The 20033-nt window shown below is 39.2% G+C and overlaps 1 protein-coding gene across 2 annotated transcripts in view; it reads left to right on the forward strand.

Annotated features, from left to right (window-relative positions):
- Window positions 1-20033, forward strand: part of nol4lb (nucleolar protein 4-like b) — a 105070-nt gene that overhangs the window by 77070 nt on the left and 7967 nt on the right. For both annotated transcript variants that reach the window (XM_017487782.3, XM_017487783.3), the window contains exons 6-7: window positions 18856-19214; window positions 19843-20022. In XM_017487782.3, the coding sequence (XP_017343271.1) occupies window positions 18856-19214; window positions 19843-20022 (539 nt within the window). The remainder of the gene's footprint in view (window positions 1-18855; window positions 19215-19842; window positions 20023-20033) is intronic.

Below are 20033 nucleotides of genomic sequence, written 5' to 3' on the forward strand. Positions count from 1 at the left end.
ATATAGAAAGAGAAACATCTTGAATGGCAGAGCGTACCAGATCTCCATCATAAGTTCACAGTTCTTTATTTTACCAATGCCAGGTCAAAACTTCCTTTCCCATTCTGTTTTAGGTGTTTTCTGTGCTGTAGACTGTGTGAGTGTGTGTGCATGTGTGTGTGCGCTTTGTGAATATGCTGCTTAATTACACTTAAAAAGCAGAAAAATGGTATACCCGAATTTACATTTTGTTATTCGCGCCTTGATAGAATCTCCTCGCTCCTCTGCGGGGCTGGACCGTCCCCTCTTCACACATTGAAAATGGTCTTTTTGTCTTTTGGCTCCCCTAAATACAATCATATCTATTCATAAGTGAGACATTGCTTCCTCCTGTCTGCTTCTCTGCGCCTACTCCCACTGCCAGCTTTTTCTTTCTCATTATCTTAATCTTGCACACACAAACAGCTCCGTCTGCATTTGTCTCTCTATTACTCCTACACACATGCCCACTCTGTCTTATCTGCCTCTTTCTTGCTGCTTTTGCCAATTTAGGGATTTGAAATTAGTATTTTCCCTTGCATTTATTATTTGTATGTGTATGGAAGCAGTAATTGAAGGATTACAAATGAAACGATTATGCAGTGACCAGGGCCCAGTGTATAACTCATGACATCTTGGACCAGCAGGGAGGGAAAAGTTCCTGGAATATATGGACAGGCATGTTCTGTAGTATGAGAGTACAGACATATTGTCTCTAACTTTAGTATAATGACTGTGCTCAGCTGAGGGATCGGAGTGCAGGGGGTTCTCCTGAAACCATGGGAGAGCTGGTCGTGTTGATTAATTCAAAACATCCAAAGCAGAGATTAGCTAAGCTTCCTGATGCATTTCCTTGTGTGTTGTGAAATTCCCAAGAGGTCAGCAGAAATACTCAAACCAGGCCTTCTGATACCAACATCCAAAATCCATGCCACAATCACTCACAGAGATCACACTTTTCCTTCAATCTGATGTTTGATGAGAACATTGACTGAAACTCATGACCTGTATCTGCATGATGTTATGCATTGCACTGCCGCCACATGATTGGCTGATTAGATAACTACATGAATTTGCAGTTGCATGCGTGTTCCTAAAAAAGTAGATGGTGTGTGTGTGTGTGTGTGCGTGGATGTGTATATATACACATACATACATAAAATTTATAATTACTCCACCTCACTTCTGATTGACTTTTTTTTTGTCTAACCATTACAAGATATTAATAAGAAAGTTGCTAAGTAATAAGTGAGCAAACGAACAAAGAACGAAAAGTTTTATATCATTGATAACTGATAAAGCTATAAGTAATATTTCAACCTTTATAGTTACATAATGGGAAAATACCCATATTCTTTGGATATCATGGGACATATAATCAACTCTGAAAGTGGTGGGGGCAGTGGTGCCTTGGTGGTTAAGGCTCTGGGTTACTGATCGGAAGGTCAGGGGTTCAAGCCCCAGCACTGCCAAGCTGCCACTGTTGGGCCTTTGAGCAAGGCCCCTAATCTTCTCTGCTCCAGGGAGTGCTGTATCATGGCTGACCCTGTGCTCTGACCACAACTTCCTGACATGCTGGGGTATGTGAAGAAAAGAATTTCACTGTGCATATGGATATCTGATCAATAAAAGACTCATTATCATTAAACCCACACACACTGATTTGCTTTATCAAACTATTTCAATTGTGTCTTGCGTCTAGTTGTTAGATCATTTCTGAGCCGTTATTTTCTCCTGTTAGTTTCTGTGGTTGGTTTTGGACTGTGATGCGTTGTTTGCTTTTCATTTTGGACCGAATTTGATCCTAAACTATGCTCCTGACTTTGTCTGTTCAGATTTGTGATTCTTGCCTTCTCCATCATTATCTCCAAAAAAAAATTTGTTCTGTCACTATATAAGATGCTTTAATTGTAGAAATGTGTGTGTTCGGTGCATTGGTTCTAAAGACAGGGCTTTTTCTCATTCTCTCTCACTCACTCAAACACACACACACACACACACACACTATATATATATATATATATATATATATATATAATATATATATATATATATATATATATATATATATATATATAAAGGCTATTTTTCCCGCTATGGGCCATCGGCTGATAGTTTAATAACATCCGATGATGTTTTTAAGACGGCGGAAAAACACATCAGTTTCATGCTGTGTGTAAAGATGATGTCAAAACTGCAGTTTGTAAGCTCTGTAAGCTCTGCACTGCTAAAATTTTACACCGGAAGTGAGCAGCAGTTTTGGCATCGAGTCAATTTTTTTTCATGTGCGGCTCGTGCTGAATTACAGTGCCAGTACACAGTTGAAAGATTTAAATGAAGATGAGTCGACAAAAAAGTATATATTGCACAGAAATATATATATATATATATATATATATATATATATATATATATATATATATATGTGTGTGTGTGTGTGTAGAGAAGGGTATTTCATATCCAGTTAATGTTAATGAGTCAATATCATCAAAAAAAGTGTATATTACCAGTCTGATGTTCAGTGATATAGTAGAAATGCTTGTATGTGGTGAGTGAATGCGAGACTAATGGGAAGTTTTTTTAAAATTCAGTCAATGTTAATATGAATTAATAACATTCAATAAGTTAAGAAATCTTACTTTAATCTTCAGAATTTAGTTCATGTTTTAATGTTAATTTGAGAAACGTGTTTGTGAGACTAGTTACTGTGAAACAACTTGTTGAAATGGAGAGAATAAAGTTTTTATTTGCATTTCCTTCAGAATTGTGGAATTAATTATTATTAATTTAAAAGAAAGCATAAAAGACAGAACTATCGGTATTGGCCGATATCACTCTGAATAATCAGTTATCGGTATTGGCTGAGAAATCTGTGCATCTCTAGTGTGTGTGTGTGTGTGTGTGTGTGTATCTATCTATCTATCTATCTATCTCTCTCTCTCTCTCTCTCTCTCTCTCTCTCTCTCTCTCTCTATATATATATATATATATATATATATATATATATATATATATATTAAACGGGATGGGGAGAGGTCAGACAGCACTCTGTCTACTTGCATCCTATTACCAGCAGAACCACTGCCTACCTTTCAGCCTGGCTACTCTATATGCATAATGCTTCTACAGGATTTAAAGCTACCTTTCATAATACCCATCTCATCAGCTCCTGTTCTCACACACACACACACACACACACACACACACACACACACACACACACACACACACACAATTTTGCTATAAACAGTGGCAGGAGCACTCATATGGCCAAACTCTTAGACTGCCCACGGCAACTCTAAGTAATCAGCTGGTGCAATCCACGTAAGAAATGTTACCTCTAAGCAACCATGTTCTTGGTCTTGTGATTAGACATGTGCTCTGAACCCTCAGTTCTTCTGAGCAGAGATCATATCTATAAAACTGTATATGAATACTTAATTTACATAACTATCCTTCCAAAATGTCTATCAGACCTGTACGCTGTAGTGACCATCAGAAAAGATACGACTTTTGTAGGATTTCAGAATGAAAAAGCTGAAGAGGATGCTGCTTTCTAGAAATTTATATTATATATATACAGTATCTCACAAAAGTGAGTACACCCCTCACATTTTTGTAAATATTTGATTGTCTTTTCATGTGACAACACCTGAAGAAATGACGCTTTGCTACAATGTAAAGTAGTGAGTGTACAGCTTATATAACAGTGTAAATTTGCTGTCCCCTCAAAATAACTCAACACACAGACATTAATGTCTAAACCGCTGGCAACAAAAGTGAGTATACCCCTAAGTGAAAATGTCCAAATTGGGCCCAATTTGCCATTTTCCCTCCCCGGTGTCATGTGACTTGTTAGTGTTACATGGTCTCAGGTGTGAATGGGGAGCAGGTGTGTTAAATTTGGTGTCATCACTCTCACACTCCCTCATACTGGTCACTGGAAGTTCAACATGGCGCCTATGTATGTATGTATGTATGTGTGTGTGTGTGTGTGTGTGTATATATATATATATATATATATATATATATATATATATATATATATATATATATATATATATATATATATATATATATATATATTTTTTTTTTTTTTTCTTAGGAGCCTGCAGTGGTCCTGAGAAAGAGAATATGAGAGAGAGAGAGAGAGAGAGAGAGCGAGAAAGGGAGAGATGGATCAGGGAGGGTACAGAGTAGATTATGTAGTTAAAAAATTTCTTGTTCTACTTTTTAATACTTGAATATGTAGAATGATGAAGTCCTCTGTAGTGGAGCTGGAGGATAGAATAATTTTGTTGTCATGATGAATTCTCTGTTTTTCTAAAAAGCTTCATCATAGATGTTATGCTGTGAGGATTTGGGTAAACTGGAGTTTGAAAAGACTACAGGTACTTTCACGTAGAGTGTAGAATTTATTTTTTGATGTTTTCGAGTTTCATGCAATGCTACATAAACCAGCTTCTATACAGGAAGGATGATAAGAGTAGTAGTTGGTAGTCTCAGGCAGTTTTTGGCAAGAACTAAAAACAAGGAAGTCTGCAAAACCAGTACTGGCTATATACTCCTAACAGTCTAAAACACATGTAGATACTTATCATAAAGTTGCAGCACAAAAACATGTGTCGATGTTCCTAGTTTTGTAGCTAATAGTTCCCAATTTCATGCTGCTATGTGGAGAGGCCAGGCTCATCCTAGGAAACTCGTGCTGCTTTTTAGCAGGATAATCCATGGTAATCCAGCTCAGTGGAGAACCTGCCCATTCTCTACACACACTCCCTGTGGAATGACTAGAAGTAGTAGAAGTGAAGGTATTAGCATCTATCACTGCTCACACTCAGGTCAGCTCCACAGAGGCCAGAAAAAGCCCTTCAAGCTGTCAGAATGTAGTAGTGGCAAATGAAAATCAACAGGGGCAACACTGACCATACACACCACAATTTGCCTTAACATTAAATCCACTGATCGGTGACGTGAACAGCACTGATTATCTCGTTATATGGGCACTTGTCAAGGGGTGGGATATATTAGGCAGCAGGTGAACAGTCAATTCTCAAAGTTGTGTTGGAAGCAGGAATAATGGGCAAACATAAGGATCTGGGCAATTTTGACAAGGGCCAAATTGTGATGGCTAGATGACTGGGTCAGAGCATGGTTAGTACCAATGCTGACCCCTGTATACCGCTGAAAGCGCCTACAATGGTCACGTGAGCATCAGAACTGGACCATGGAGCAATGGAAGAAGGTGGCCTGGTCTAATGAATCATGTTTTCTTTGACATCATGTGGACGACCAGGTGCGTGAGCGTCGCTTACCCGGGCAAGTTATGGCACCGGGATGCACTATGGGATGAAGAAGAAGGCAAGCTGACGAAGGCAATGTGATGCTCTGTACAATGTTCTGCTAGGAAACCTTGGGTTCTGGCATTCATGCGGCTTTTACTTTGACACCTACCGCCTACCTTAACATTGTTGCAGACCAAGTACACCCATTCGTGGCAACGGTATTCCCTAATGACAATAGGCTCTTTCAGCAGGATAATACACCCTGCCACACTGAAGAAATTGTTCAGAAATGGTTTGAGGAACATGACAAAGAGTTCAAGGTGTTTACTCGGCCTCCAAATTTCCCAGATCTAGATCCAATCGAGCATCTGTGGGATGTGCTGGACAAACAAGTCCAATCCATGGAGGTCCCACCTCGCAACTTACCGGACATAATTTATCTACTGCTAACATCTTGATGCCAGATACCATAGCACACATCCAGAGGTCTTGTGGAGTTCATGCCTTGATGGGTCAGAGCTGTTTTGGCAGCACAAAGGGGACCTACACAAGATTAGAAAGGTGATTTTAATGTTATAGCTGGTTGGTGTGTATATATAAGTACATTTAATATTAAGGTTTCCTGACTGCTAGAATCATAGAATCAATTTATGTGTTCAGGCTCAGACAATGCCATTAACACATCATTATTTGTATAATGTGTATATATAGGGTTCAAAAAGATGTGTAACACCTGTTACTGTTGGGATTTTTTTTTACTGTTTCTAAGTTTTAAATGTAGGCCTATACAAAATAAATAAGTACACCTAATTTTAGAAACATCTCTGAAATTTCTGCATGATTTATTTATCCAGCTCCTATACAAGTGTAGTAAACTAAATAACCTGCTCACCTCATTTACAGGCTGACATTTCACCATTAAACTGGTGCTGTCCCCGTAGCCCATATTTAACTGATGCACAATTCCAGAAAACCTGAGATGCAAGATATTAGTCTCTCATTTGGCTTATTCCCACTAAATGTCTGGGAACAATGGCAGTTTCAGTGCTTCCTGGTGGAGAACTGTTTAAAAGGAAACTAGTCATTCTTACAGGGCTGACAGCATTAAAATAGTTTTGGCTCTACATTGTTCTTAATTGGTCTGTTACAGAAGATTGATATAACCTGAACAATAGCTTGATGATCTGAATCTGTTGGCAGAGGCAAGCAGATGAAATATGCTTGTACTTGGCACAATTCATGATACCATCAGTCTTCACAAAAGCCTCTAAACCACCAGCAGCAAAACAGGCCCAAAGCATCAGTGATCCACCTCCATATTTCACAATGGCTAGCAGGTGTTTTTCTTTGTATGCAATCTCCTTTTGTTACCAATCAGACAAGGCTAGACACAGTTCTAATGTCTTGAGGTGTAGGCGCTGCATTTTGTGAGATGCATTAACAGCAGTTCGAAAAGATGCAGCAGATTAACTGATTAGATTTTGGAGTTGACCCAAACAGGGTCAAAGTCAAAGCACGGTCAAATGCCTGAAGTAATTTTTCCTCAATAGCTTCCTTCCTGTTTGAAGTGTATTGTAAGGGTATTTCAGGCATACAAATTAGTAACAAGACTAAACATGGTTTAAGGCAAGAGTTCCAGCAGACTGAGAGCAAATTAAAAAGTTGAATGTTTTTCAAGAATGGCAATTTGTTTTCATTAATTTTAAATATTCCTTATGGAACGTCAATCATTTTGGTACATATATATTTTGAGAGGGGGCACGGTGGATTACTGGTTGCCATGCAGTCCTTGTGCCTCCAGGGTTGGGGGTTCAATACAGGGCATCATTTTGGTACTCTGTGTATTTTATTGCTTTTCAAATAGAATGAAATGAAAAACCATGTGTTCCCTCTCCCTCTGTATTATTATTTTTTTGCTGGGGAGAGGCGGAGCTTAGCCTGCTTTTTATCTAGCTGTCAGTGCAGACCAGTGTCGCCAACATAGCAACTTTTCAGACCCCTTTAGATGAATGTAATGCAACATGTTTTACATGTAAACTAGTCCACGTTATTACAGCTTAGTTCTCTTGTTCAATGCATTATAGTGTTCAGAAACATTTTTGATCATTCATGTTCAATACCTGTCTGTTATATAGTTTAATAAAAGTCATTAAAAAGTTATGAAAAGTAATTTGAAAAACAAAATAAAAAAACAAAATATCTATCTATCTAAAACAGATTATAGATTAGGTTCCATATATAGATTTTATATAGAATATATATATAATCATACCTGGTCTCACCCAATAAGGGGGATGGGGGGGCATGCCACATGATAGGGGAGAATGGTGGGGGATTTAGTTACAAAAGGTTGAGAAGCTCTGCAGTAGTTTATGTCTTGCAACCTGAATTTAGAAAGTGTAAACTCGCCTGCATTGCACTGCTGGTGTTTTCATTCCTAGTTGACCCTGATCTTTTGTTGTTAGTCTTCCCACTGCAGGAAGTTTACCATGACATACATAATACATGCGGACATAACTGTACTCAAATACCCTGCGTACACAACAGGCACTGAAGTAATATGTTCCACACAGGGCATACATTCATACATATTTTATTTGCACAAGCAGGCATAGACAGTGCGGTCATGCATATATACATATATATATAAGTGTGTGCAGCAGTCAGTTGGGAATGCTCCTGTTAGGGTGTGTGTGTGCGCGTGTGCGTGGGTTAGTGGGTGGGCGGTTGAGTGTGAGAGCAAATTGATATGTTACCTGTTTGTGTCACAGAGAGAATCACATGACCTTATTCACTCTATATTTAAGTCACAAGACCTCCATAATATAGTGCGTGTGTGTGTGTGTGTGTGTGTGTGTGTGTGTGTGTGTGTGTGTGTGTGTGTGTGTGTGTGTGTGTGCGCGCACGCATTCTCTCCACATTTCTAGCCATTTTACAATGCAATGGTTTGTACTGACTCGTACTATAATAGATAAAAGTTTAGATGAACATGAATTACTGTTTTTTCCCCGTTTTTTAAAACATTTTTTAAATTTTAGTTTTTTTTTTTCCCCACACAGAAGGATTTTTATTAAGTAAGAATTGTGGACCAAGTGTCCAGATTGCAAGTGATGGTTGATAAAAAGTGTTTTTTTGTTTTGTTGTTGTCGTTGTTGTTGTTTTACACTGGAGTTTTGAATTTACTGAAATATATCGTAATATAAACTCAAATGTGACCCTGTGTACTGCTTGCCTTTTCAAAGCCAAACTACCGAGACTAGCTAGTGAAAGGATTGTAAGTTTGTACAGGCTTTAAAAAAAATTCTCTTCATTTTGCAGGACTGTAGTATTTACACATTTTCCATGACACTAAGTTAAAATATTATCTATTAGCAGTAGACTGTTCAGCAGCATTCAAATAATTACTATTGCATACTAATAATAAATGTCTACTTTGCTATTTAGTCTTAATGACTCTCACAAATATTAAATATTAGACAAGATGCATCAAATATATATGAAAGTAATAGACAAACTCTGCTCATGACCTTTTATGTTGTTGTAATGGTTTTTTGTCATTTAGACCACATAAGTTCTTGATTGCTATTTCCTTCAAAACAGAACAACAAAAAAACATTAGTTCAGAGCTCTTTGTCTGAAGATTAGTTTTGAAAATAAATATAAGTATGGAAGTTGACGTCAACGTGTAAACATGTTTTTAACAGCATTACTTGAAAGAAAATTAATTTAGAAATTAGTCAAAGCCATCACGTGCTCAGTTTCTTATGAACTCTGGAAAGCTGGTTAGAATATAAGAGAGATTTGAGATTTGTGAACAAGTTTTAGGTTCCTGTATATTTTCATGTAGGATGTGTCATAGTTTTAATTCTTTACCTTTATGGTAAAATGGGGGAAATATTGAAAGAAAAACCCCTAATATGAGTAGATGTGTTACATTTAATTTGCCCAGTTCTGTGTATACAGTAGCTAGCGTGTGAAATGATTCATGTTCTCTTGGGACTTTTTTCCCCTTTCATACACGAATATGGATAGTCAATTTGAGAAAATAGGAAAATATAAGATAATCTATAATTCCCCTCCGAATCACGAGACCATTTCTGTAATTTAATATAAATTAATATCCTGGTTTCGCTTGTTCTCTGTTTGTCTTTCTGAATGCAGCATGCGTCTGATATCTTTACAGAATTTTTACACAAAATCCCAAATTAAAAGAACAACTATTTCTTTGTGCCAGACTCAAAAGAGGGCTTTGTTTTTTGTTTTTTTTTTGTTTTTTTTAATAAAGCTCTCAAATCAGCCACTTATATTTTTGGATTTGTCAAAAACAATGCTAATATTCAATATGTAATATTCAGTTACGATATTTTCTATCAATGGCATTGTTGACCACTATGTAAAATATTTATTTATAGACATATTAGACGATTTATTTTTAACATTTCACGTATAATGCTTTCTTTTTTTTATCACGATATTCCTGCACATTGACAATTCGTTTACTTTTTAATATGTGATATTTTGAAAAAGTTCAAATTCATGCTTCGAGTAATAAAAAATCTAAAGGAGCTGGATATATTTTTGAATAACTTATGCATGAAAGGGTTAACATTCTCAGTGATCTACAATTCTATATGTTTGCATAGGCCCATATGTTTGAACAGTATTTTTAGCTCACTAGTTTCATATCTTTTTTGCAAAACGGAATTGTTGGAATGAAAATCTAGATTTCTGCACGCACACACACACACACAGAGAGAGAGAGAGAGAGAGAGAGAGAGAGAGAGAGAGAGAGAGAGATAAACTGATGTCTAGTTTCTGTACATGGCAAAGTGGACATTAATATATTGTCCCATAGCTACATTAAAGAAACAATTCCCTTAATTAATGCTTGGCTTTAATCTGTACTGTTAGTTTAAATCAATGTACTCTGACCAGACTACAATGAAACCATTGATTCATACCGCTTACGGTATTATACACATTTGCTGTTCCAGATTAAATCATATTGATTAGACGAGTTTAGACAGCATGACTTTTGATATATAGTTCATTCTTAAATTAAGGCGTTGTTATTCAAAATACCATCGGCATAAATTACCACAGTATATTTCTTTTATCTAATCAGAATAAAGCAGATATCAGTGATTTAATAAGCAAATTGTGATTTACTGTACAGTTAAATGAAAGCACATGGCTGAATCAGAGGTGCTCCTCTGATCTGAATACGAAGCAGGAGGATTACTTTTGTTTGCTTTGTACTTGTGGAAAATACGTTTTTCAGTATCTTGTTGCAGCTGCAAGTGTGTGTGTGTGTGTGTGTGTGTGTGTGTGTGTGTGTGTGTGTGTATGTAGGATGTGTATGTGTGTGTAGGATGTGTGTAGGATGTGCTCTATGGTTGTTGTGTTGGCAGCTGGGGGCTGATGCAGTATTCAGCTGTCTGCCCCTTACATTGAATTATGGGTAATGCATTGATTGACTGCCTGTGAACCAACCGCACAACCTGACAACATCCTCCTAGACTCAATCAAATGGCATGCGGGAGTGTAAGCAGGATTGTTTGGCTGCGTGTGTCCTTGTGCTTCTTAAACACACACCCTCCTGTTTTTTCTCCTGCCCCCAATGCAGTAAAGACTCCATGAATCAGAGGGTCATTCAGAGCAGCTGAATTGCACCGTCAGCTCTCTCTCTCTCTCTCTCTCTCTCTCTCTCTCTCTCTCATGCTCTCTTGTGCTCTCTCACTCTCTCTCGCTCTCTCTCTCTCCCTCGCTCTCTCTCACTCTCTCTATCAGTCATGCAATGCTCTGTAAAATATGTTTCCTCTGTTATTTGTTATTTGAATAGAAACATTGGGATTGAAACTTTTCCTTCTATTAAAAATACAGATGTCTATTAAACCTTTCTGATGATGAATACGTTGGTCCCCTTTACTTGTATACAGTATAAACGCAGTGCCGACAGAACAGTATCGATCTATGAAAAGGGAGTGCTTTTATTTTTTGGATGAACACGGAAGAAAGGAGTGGAGGAGAGATGATAGGGTGGGTCTCTTTTGTGTGGACAAATGACTGTAGAGGGATGGAAGGGGAGGAGGGGAGAGAGAAGCTGCATTCCAGGAGGGGAATAAAGACTTGGGGAGAGAGGACGAGAGAGCACGCGTGTGATAAGTGCTCCTTTTATGTGCAGCAGCAGCAGTGAATGATTGACAGTGTTGGCATAGTTCCATCTGAGGACTCGGCTGATTGGAGGTCATCTGCATGACTTACTGTATATGTACCAAATCCCACTCCATGGTGTGCTAACATTTGCACACAACCACATCCCAAAGTGGAAATTGCACCAAACAGATCAGCCCTTTAGTGCTTCTTTTTCCTGAGCCTTTTACCTCATCCTGAGATTTCTCAGGCAGTTGATTAGTTCAATGGGAAAGAATTTCTGTCATTAAAACCGGGCAATACATACCATAACTCAAGACCGTACTGAGGAGGTCTTGTTGCCTAATGTATATTGTTTTGCTTATGACCCGAAGACACAAAATGACAAAAGTCTGGATGTATTACATGATTACTGATGGCAATCAAATCACAGCAGACTGTAAATTGTATTTTGTGATAAAAGTAAAGTAAAAGTAACCTGATAAAAACAATTTAAAAATAAAACTCTGAGAGTTCTGTGCTGAATGCTGGCTAGGTGAGGGGAAAAAATGCTTACAGACAATGCTAGGTGAGTGAAAATAACAGGCTCACCCAGTATGTTATACTTGATGATCAGCCGTTATGGTTTTTGACCAGATGAAATAAAAATAAAAAAGCATACTTTACAGCTGCACAGAAGAACAAAACCTGCTCTCCACTGCAGTCTATGCAATCCAAGGTACATAATTTAGCTAGCTAATAAACTAGCTAATGTTTTAAAGAACAAGCTTAGCAAGTGCATTAACAAATATACAGACACACACACACACACACACACACACACACACACACACACACACACACACACGTGTGCTTTTCATGTCCACTGTGTAAACTGTAGGGATAAATAAAATGGTCTGTATAAAATGTCTGTATAAAATTGATTAATACTAGTAGAGGTCGACCGATTGATCGGTTTTGCAGATTAATCAGCACCGATAACCGATTGCTGAAACTATCAGTTATCAGCAAAAATCCACGCTGATAGTTTTTCCCAGTCGCGTCCATTGTGGAAGCGGTTGAGAAGGGTTTGATGTCGTTATACAGTACGAGAGTGGCCTCTAGAGAAATAAAAACTATCGCTGACAAATTTTGTTGTGTCATTTGAAGTGTTTTTTTTTTAAGTATTCATTTTGGATGTCTCTCTTTTGATTTCTTATTTAGTGTGTTACTGTTTGGTTCAGTTTGTATGTATGTCATTATTTACTTTAGTATTCATTAATAGATAATATATATATCAATATTTCTAGATTTATTTCATTTTTAAAAAGTACAGTACATTTTCATGGTACAGTCTGTACTGTTTATTTTTGAAAGTTTTTTAAAAGTATTTTACTGTGAGTATTATGTTTTCATTTAATATCAGTTTTAAAAAATATCAGATGAATAATCTTTATTGGCAGGTACTGCCCAATTTAGTTATCAGTATCTGTAAAATTCACTATCGGTCAACCTCTACTACGTAGTATTAAAGAGTACCAAAACACATACTCATAATCAGTCTAAAAAATGGCATTGATGCATTTATTAATCATTTTAACTAATCAATAAATATTGTTACTGTTAAATTGTTCATCTGGTGTAGCTGTTCATTAATCTATTCATAGCTAGTGCCTGATGACATCTAAGCATGCGGGAGTGAATAATTTTGAAACTGGAGAAATCATTATAAGTTGCATTTTCAGTTGAATTTGGGGAAACCACTTGAAGCATTCATTGTGTTGAACTATTTCATTTGCTTTTGTTTGATTTGTTCATTGCAAACAGCTGAAAGTGTATACATTTTGACAATAAACCTGATTTGCAATGGGGGTTGAATAATTTTGATTGCAACTGTATAGTGCACCCATGAAATCCTACAATGCATTGCTATAGATTAGTGTCCAAATGGTGCACCCTGCAGTTTAGAGAATAACCATAATCCACTTTGCTGATTGTTGGGAATAGTATCTACTATTTCAGACAGTGAGTGGCTTCTCTAAACACTATTGTTTCTCCACTTAACTGCATCTCAGATTGCGTATTCTTGTGCACATGGTGTGGTTTAACTGGGAAATTTGGCTAGATGTAGTATTAATAGTAGAAAAATCACTCTTGGTCAGAGCCTGCTCTATGTAGCGGAAGAGGCAGAGCCATCACATACTGCCTTGGTAAATGACAGATTTGAAAATAAGTGCTTGGTCCTATTACCTTTGTGCTTTTTATTTTTGCAACTATTATCAATACTTATGCGCACTATCTAGGGCAGTGGTCTCCAACCCTCTTCCTTGAGCTCTACCATCATGCGGGTTTCGTTTCCAACCAAAATCTAACACACCTGTTTTAGTTGATCAAGAAGATCTTAAGGCAATGATTAGATGGTCAGGTGGGCACAGTTATGGTTGGAGCTAAAGTCTTCAGAAGGTAGATCTCCAGGAATGGGGTTGATGACCACTGACCTAGGCTATAAATATGTGTTTGCAAACAACCAGAGACAAAAGTAATGCAATAAAATTATACCCGTTTCTTTTAAAAACATCTTATTTAAACCTTAAGTAGTGGATTTAGTGATGTGCCTCTTCTGTTCAGTACCAATGCTTCCTGGCTTACGTTCTCGTTCCACACCATTTTACTAATGCTTGGCCTAGCAGCACTTTTTATTTTCTGTCTTATTTTGACTGTTCTTGGAGATGTCATTCATGAATGATTTATTCTTTTTGAGTTGAATGAATCTGTGATTTTCATTTAGTTGCGGCTACACAATTACAAACCACAAAATAATTGTGGTAATTGAGCAAATCAAGGCTTTCCATACTGTATGTATACCTAACATCATTATTATCATAGGATTTTATATTAGTTATGTTTTATCTTGATTTGCCTGTGTGTGCGTGTTGGTTTTTTTTTAACATTTGTGAATGGTGCAAGTCATATTTGTAACTGTGTGCATGATGAACCTGACCCGCGCCCTTGAGTCCACTCGGCCAATACTGAGATTCACTACCGTCTCTGTCTATCAGTAGATTCAGTGAGTTGAGTCAAGACTCGGGGGCGTGGGGTGGGGAGGAGGGGGTCGGCGGATAATTTCTAGTTTGCATTTGTACATTTTTGATCTGCAGTCATACTCGCACACCCACACAAGTCCCCAGTGCACAAAATAACTGCGGTGTATGGATAAAATGATTTCACTGGTGCTGTTATTCTCAATTGTTAAGCCATTCTGTCATTGTGCGCTAGTGTCGATGCAGATAGAGAGTCATTAACAAAGGGGAGTTGTTGAAGCACAGGGCTTGGACAGCTACCAGATGAGGTACACAAGCCTGGACTGATCATTACATTACATTAGCACATGGTAAGAATATTTTAATGCATGTTCAAATAGGATATGAAGATTTTCGGAGGTAACTGTGTGCTTTTGTTAATGAGTGCAGTGCACTACACCGTGTAAACACTTCTGAGGGAATGGAATAAAGCTTGTTTTGTATATTAACGCAGCATCAATCGTTAAAACTTTTTACATTTATTTACATTTATTGACACATTTTAAACACATTACATTCACACGCACACTTATTGAATAATCAGTGAACATTCACCAAGTGACTTAAAAGAAGAAGAAGAAAAAAAATCAGCGGCATTTCAGCTAGCACATCTGCACTGCGAAGGCTGACACAGAGAGAGATGGATAGAGGAAAAGTGATAGAAAACGAGTGAAATGTGGTATCCAACAAATCAGAGCTCCAGTGACAGATGCAGACAGTCCCAGCAGTAAAGATGTTGCGACAAACACACTTTATATACACAAGATAGCAGGCTGTCATTAAAATACTTTTTTAAGACACACTAGTGAGTCAGAGACAGGGAGAGAGTGAGTGAGGCTGGTGTGTGTGTGTGTGTGTGTGTGTGTGTGTGTGTGTGTGTGTGTGTGTCTGTGTGTCTGTGTATCTGTGTGTGTCTGTGATAAATATGAAACCGTCGGGTTTAGAGCTAGCAGGCATTTGGCTGGCCTTCCTCTCTACGCACGGCTACTCTTTACAGACTAATAAATAGACAATTGCCTTCACCACACTTATTCCTACTGCCTCTTTGTGTGTGTTTTCTATACTTTTCTGCCCCTCGCTCCTCTTCCACCATTTCTTCCCCTTCTGGTATCAGCATTTTTTGTTGCCTCCTCTACACCCACTACTGCATGTGGTTCTCATCGTCTTTTCTGTTTCCTCTTTCTCTGTCTCACTCCATACCTCTAGAACTTCACCCCCCCCCCCCCCCCCCCCATCTCTCTCTCTGCTTAGCTGTCCACACAGCCCTCACTGTGACATTGACCCCCCCCAACACACACACACACAGTGTGACAGTGGTGCAAGTGAGACGTGAGACTTGTATGCCATAAACAATAACGCTATGTAAACTTTGAGCTTCTTTTTTTTTTTTTTTTTTTTTTTACCATTTCAGTTTATTTAAATGTTAATGGTATCACACTTTTAACAGCAGAATAATGGGCCTCGTTTATCAGTCTTTTACTTAAGTTGTGTGCAAATGCTTTCGTAGGCCAAACTGAACTACTGATTCACAACAGTCTTGGTAATGCTGATTTCTTCACACACGTGCATATGTTGATAAAAGCCAGTTCATGGCACAACTGATTTACATTTGGTGACACCTCCATAAAAGACGAATTCACATTCACAAACTGTGAAAGAACACCTCTTAAGAGTGTTGTATGCTAAATCTCATAGCACACTGGCTACCACAGACGCACACATTAACTCTTCCTACTATTATCTTAATCGAACGGCTAGTCTGATTTATCATAATTTTTGGTTTTGGATTGTTTTCTTTGAAGTCATTAACATGACCAAGATGACCAAGATACCAGGTTTTGGTGTGGTGTATATATATATATAATGTTTTTGTTTTAACCAGTAAAGTGTCACGTTACAAAGTGATTTCGGAAACAAGCGCAGCTCTTCAAACATCTAATAAACAATAAACACAAACAAAGGACTCTACAACAAACATACAAAATACTGGTGCAAAAACTAAATACGGTGGCATAGACAAAAGCATGGATAGACGATAATGTGTGACAAAGAAAGCAGTGCAAACAGTGGCATATATACTAGAGTGCTCATTAACCGAAACGTAAATCAGGTGCAGGTGGTCATGTGACACTGATAAGTATGGTCCAGTGGCTGCTGGGAAATGAAGTCCAGACTTCCCTTCTTGAGACATGACGGAACCCCCTCCCACCAAGGGCGCTTCTCCCGAAGCGCCCAAAATGCACTCCCTCCCTCTGGCGGTCCTGGCCCCCTGGGCAAAATGTCCCCAGCTGAACCAGGAGACTGAGCGTCGTCCTCAGCGGAGCAAGGAAGCAACGCCATATCCTGAGTGGAACAGGTAAGCAGAGCAACGTCCTCAACGGAACAGGTAAGCAGAGCGGCATCCTCAGCAGGGCTGAAACCTACCTCTGCGGGGCAGGACAGCGGGAGAACTTCCTCAGCAGGACAGAAGAGGGGAGCGATGTTCTCTGTGAGTCCCAAGGACAGCTCCAAGATTTCCGTGAGGCCATAGAGCGGAGCGACGTCCTCAGCCGAGCAGGAAAGTGGAGCGACGTCCTGAGCCGAGCAGAAAGGCAGAGCGACGTCCTAGGCTGAGCAGGAAGGCAGAGCGACGTCCTCAGCCGAGCAGGAAGGCAAAGCGACGTCCTCAGATGGGCAGAAAAACGGAGTGCCTTCCTCAGTGGAGCGGTAAAGCTGAGCAATGCCCTCAGCTGTGCAGAAAAGCAGGGCGAGTTCCTCAGCGGAGCAGGCAAGCACAGTGGTGTTGTTCGTGGGTTTGGCGAACAGGGGAGCACTTGGGTGTGTCGGGACACGGAGCAGCGTCTTCAGCTAACCAGGGCGACTGAGCGACGTCCTCAGCTGATCCGAAAGGCTGAGCGGTGTCCTCAGACGAGCAGGGAGGCTGACTTACGTTCTCCGCTGACTCAGTTTGCTGGACTAGATCCAAAATAGGGGAGGGAGGGTGGGAGATGGTGCCAGCCCAGTTAACAGGCTCCCACTTGTACCCGGACTCCTCCATGTCCTCCTGCTGCTTACGTAACAGCTTGGTACTCCTCCTCCTGTTGGTGTAGCGTAGCGTAGTTCTCAGCAAACATAGGTGGCAGAGTGAAGCCCAGGTATTTCATTATGATCTGCTGCTTCCGTTGTTTTATGTCTCACGTTATCGTCTCACTATGCTTTTGTCCACACTTCCATATTTAGCTTTTGCCACAGTATTTTGCCTTGTGTTATTGTGTCTTTGTATTTTGTTTGTTTGTTTGAAGATCTGCGCTTGCTTCCAAATTCAACTTTGTAACATGACATAAAGGGGTTGACACTAACATTCTCTGATGCTGAGCAGGAAAGCAAGGTGTGTAAATGTCTATATGAGTTCAGTAAGTTACGGAAAAATGATTTGAGCAGAGCACAAGGACAGCTAACGTACTCTGCATGGCACTGTAGCAGCTAAACCCATACAATGATTTGTGCCCACCTTGGCCAAACTAGCCTAGTGTTGTGTTAGATAGCCAAAATATTTTTGTTGTTTTTTAAAATAATTTATATGTCTTGTAGTTCTGCAGTGGCAACACCCAAAGGCATGTTTTATAATAAATCCAACTTTTTGTTAAATTTTGTCAAATTTTCACATTTTTTAAGCAAATAGCCCTAAATGCAAAAAAAAATATATTGTATGGAAACTATTTATGTCTGTCTATTTAGAAGTACATATTTAAGAGTTTTTTGAAGGAGAAGAATCTAGGCTCGGCTGTGGATGATTAACAGCCCAGCTAACGCCGCGTTACAGGATAAGTGTACTTAGCTCATACAAAAGAAAGCTGAACAGTACTGACTGTGCTGAAAATCTACAGGGATAGGCATACAGTGAAATGCAGGTCTCAGGGGCATTCAGGTGGAGGTATTTACTGTGTCAGGAAATAAGATTGTACGTGCCAGTATCCCTAAGCAGGAAGAATCACAGCAGGAGTAGTGTATTAAGATGTCATTAACTAATTCACATCATACAGCCATACCCTCTGCCCCCCATTGTATGGCATTGTATGTGTATTTGCACACATTCATACTTGCACTGTATAAAGACTGAATGGTATAGTGAATCACTGCTGTACAGTGCTCTCTACAGGCAGCATTGTTGCTTTTCTGCGGTACTTTCAGAACAGACTACAAGAAGTCATAACTGCCATAGACTTCAATTTAAACATTGATTTTTTTATCCCACATTTTATTGTGCATCCTAACCAGAAAATGATTGCTCCTCCAAAACTCTATACATTAGCATACTGCATATGTCAAATGGGTTTAAACTGTGTAATCTGCCTTTGCAGATGACTCTTCATCAGAAAGTGGGAGTGGCAACGGCATCCACAGCATGACCCCTCCGTCTATGGGTGTGGTGTCTGGGAGTGACGGTGCAGCGGCTGGACCAGTGACTGGGTCATATAGTCAGGTTAACGGAAATAGGACAGCTGTGCCACTGGATTTCAGCACGACTTCCTCCTCATCCTCAGAAGAACAGCAGCCGGTGAACCTGAGAGAGCGAATGAGTCAGGCCCTGCCCACTGCTGCAGCCATGCTAGCCACATTCAACCCAGAGCACTCGGAGGAGTTTCGCCGAAAATATCACAAACCGCCACTGGCCTCAGAGCTGCGCCTTGACCGAGACATCAGGGACTATGCCAACAAGGTCCATACACACAAACACACACATACACACACACACACACACACACACACACACCAATAAACACATACACAGGTTTTTTTCTGTATTTGTGATGACCTCCCATATGACATAATGATCACTATAGCTAATTAATGGTATGCCTGCACTTAATCCAAAACGTAACCTTAACCTCAGTAACCAGAGGGAAATATTTTGGCTATTTTTTTTCTCTCAAATTAAATTTCTAAAAATACCATATTTTTTTATGAGGGCCATGTGATTGCGACAACATTTGTGAGTCCTTTTTGGTCCTGACAAAAGGCTTAACACGCATCCTGCACACATAAACACATCCATCAAGGCTTACAGTCGTCCTGGTTATTTTGAAAGGCTAGTAGTGGCAATTCAAGTTTACTGGATTTGACGTATAGTCTTAAAGATATTGTATTATTCTTCTCAGGTGCTTCATCAAGAACTGACAAACTGACAAACCATTTTCTTGATTCTCTCACACAACACAAATATACACAGTTATTGTCCAGTATGGCTACAATGTTGCACTCTTCCTTTTAAACACCATCTTCATCTATTATTCCTACTCAATTGAATGTGTGTGTATGTGTATGTGTGTGTACGTGTGTGTGTGTAGTCTCCTCAGTACAGTTCAGGAAGCTATGACTCCATAAAAATGGAGATGTGCGCCGAGGACCTGACAGTCAGTCGCTCTCAGGCTGCTGATGATGACGATGACGATCACGATGACCACGATGACAGTGACAAGATTAACGACACAGAGGGAGTGGACCCAGAGAGGCTGAAGGCATTTAATGTGTGTAAATC

The sequence above is a fragment of the Ictalurus punctatus genome, chromosome 15, assembly GCF_001660625.3.
Source record: "Ictalurus punctatus breed USDA103 chromosome 15, Coco_2.0, whole genome shotgun sequence".
Lineage (NCBI taxonomy): Eukaryota > Metazoa > Chordata > Actinopteri > Siluriformes > Ictaluridae > Ictalurus > Ictalurus punctatus.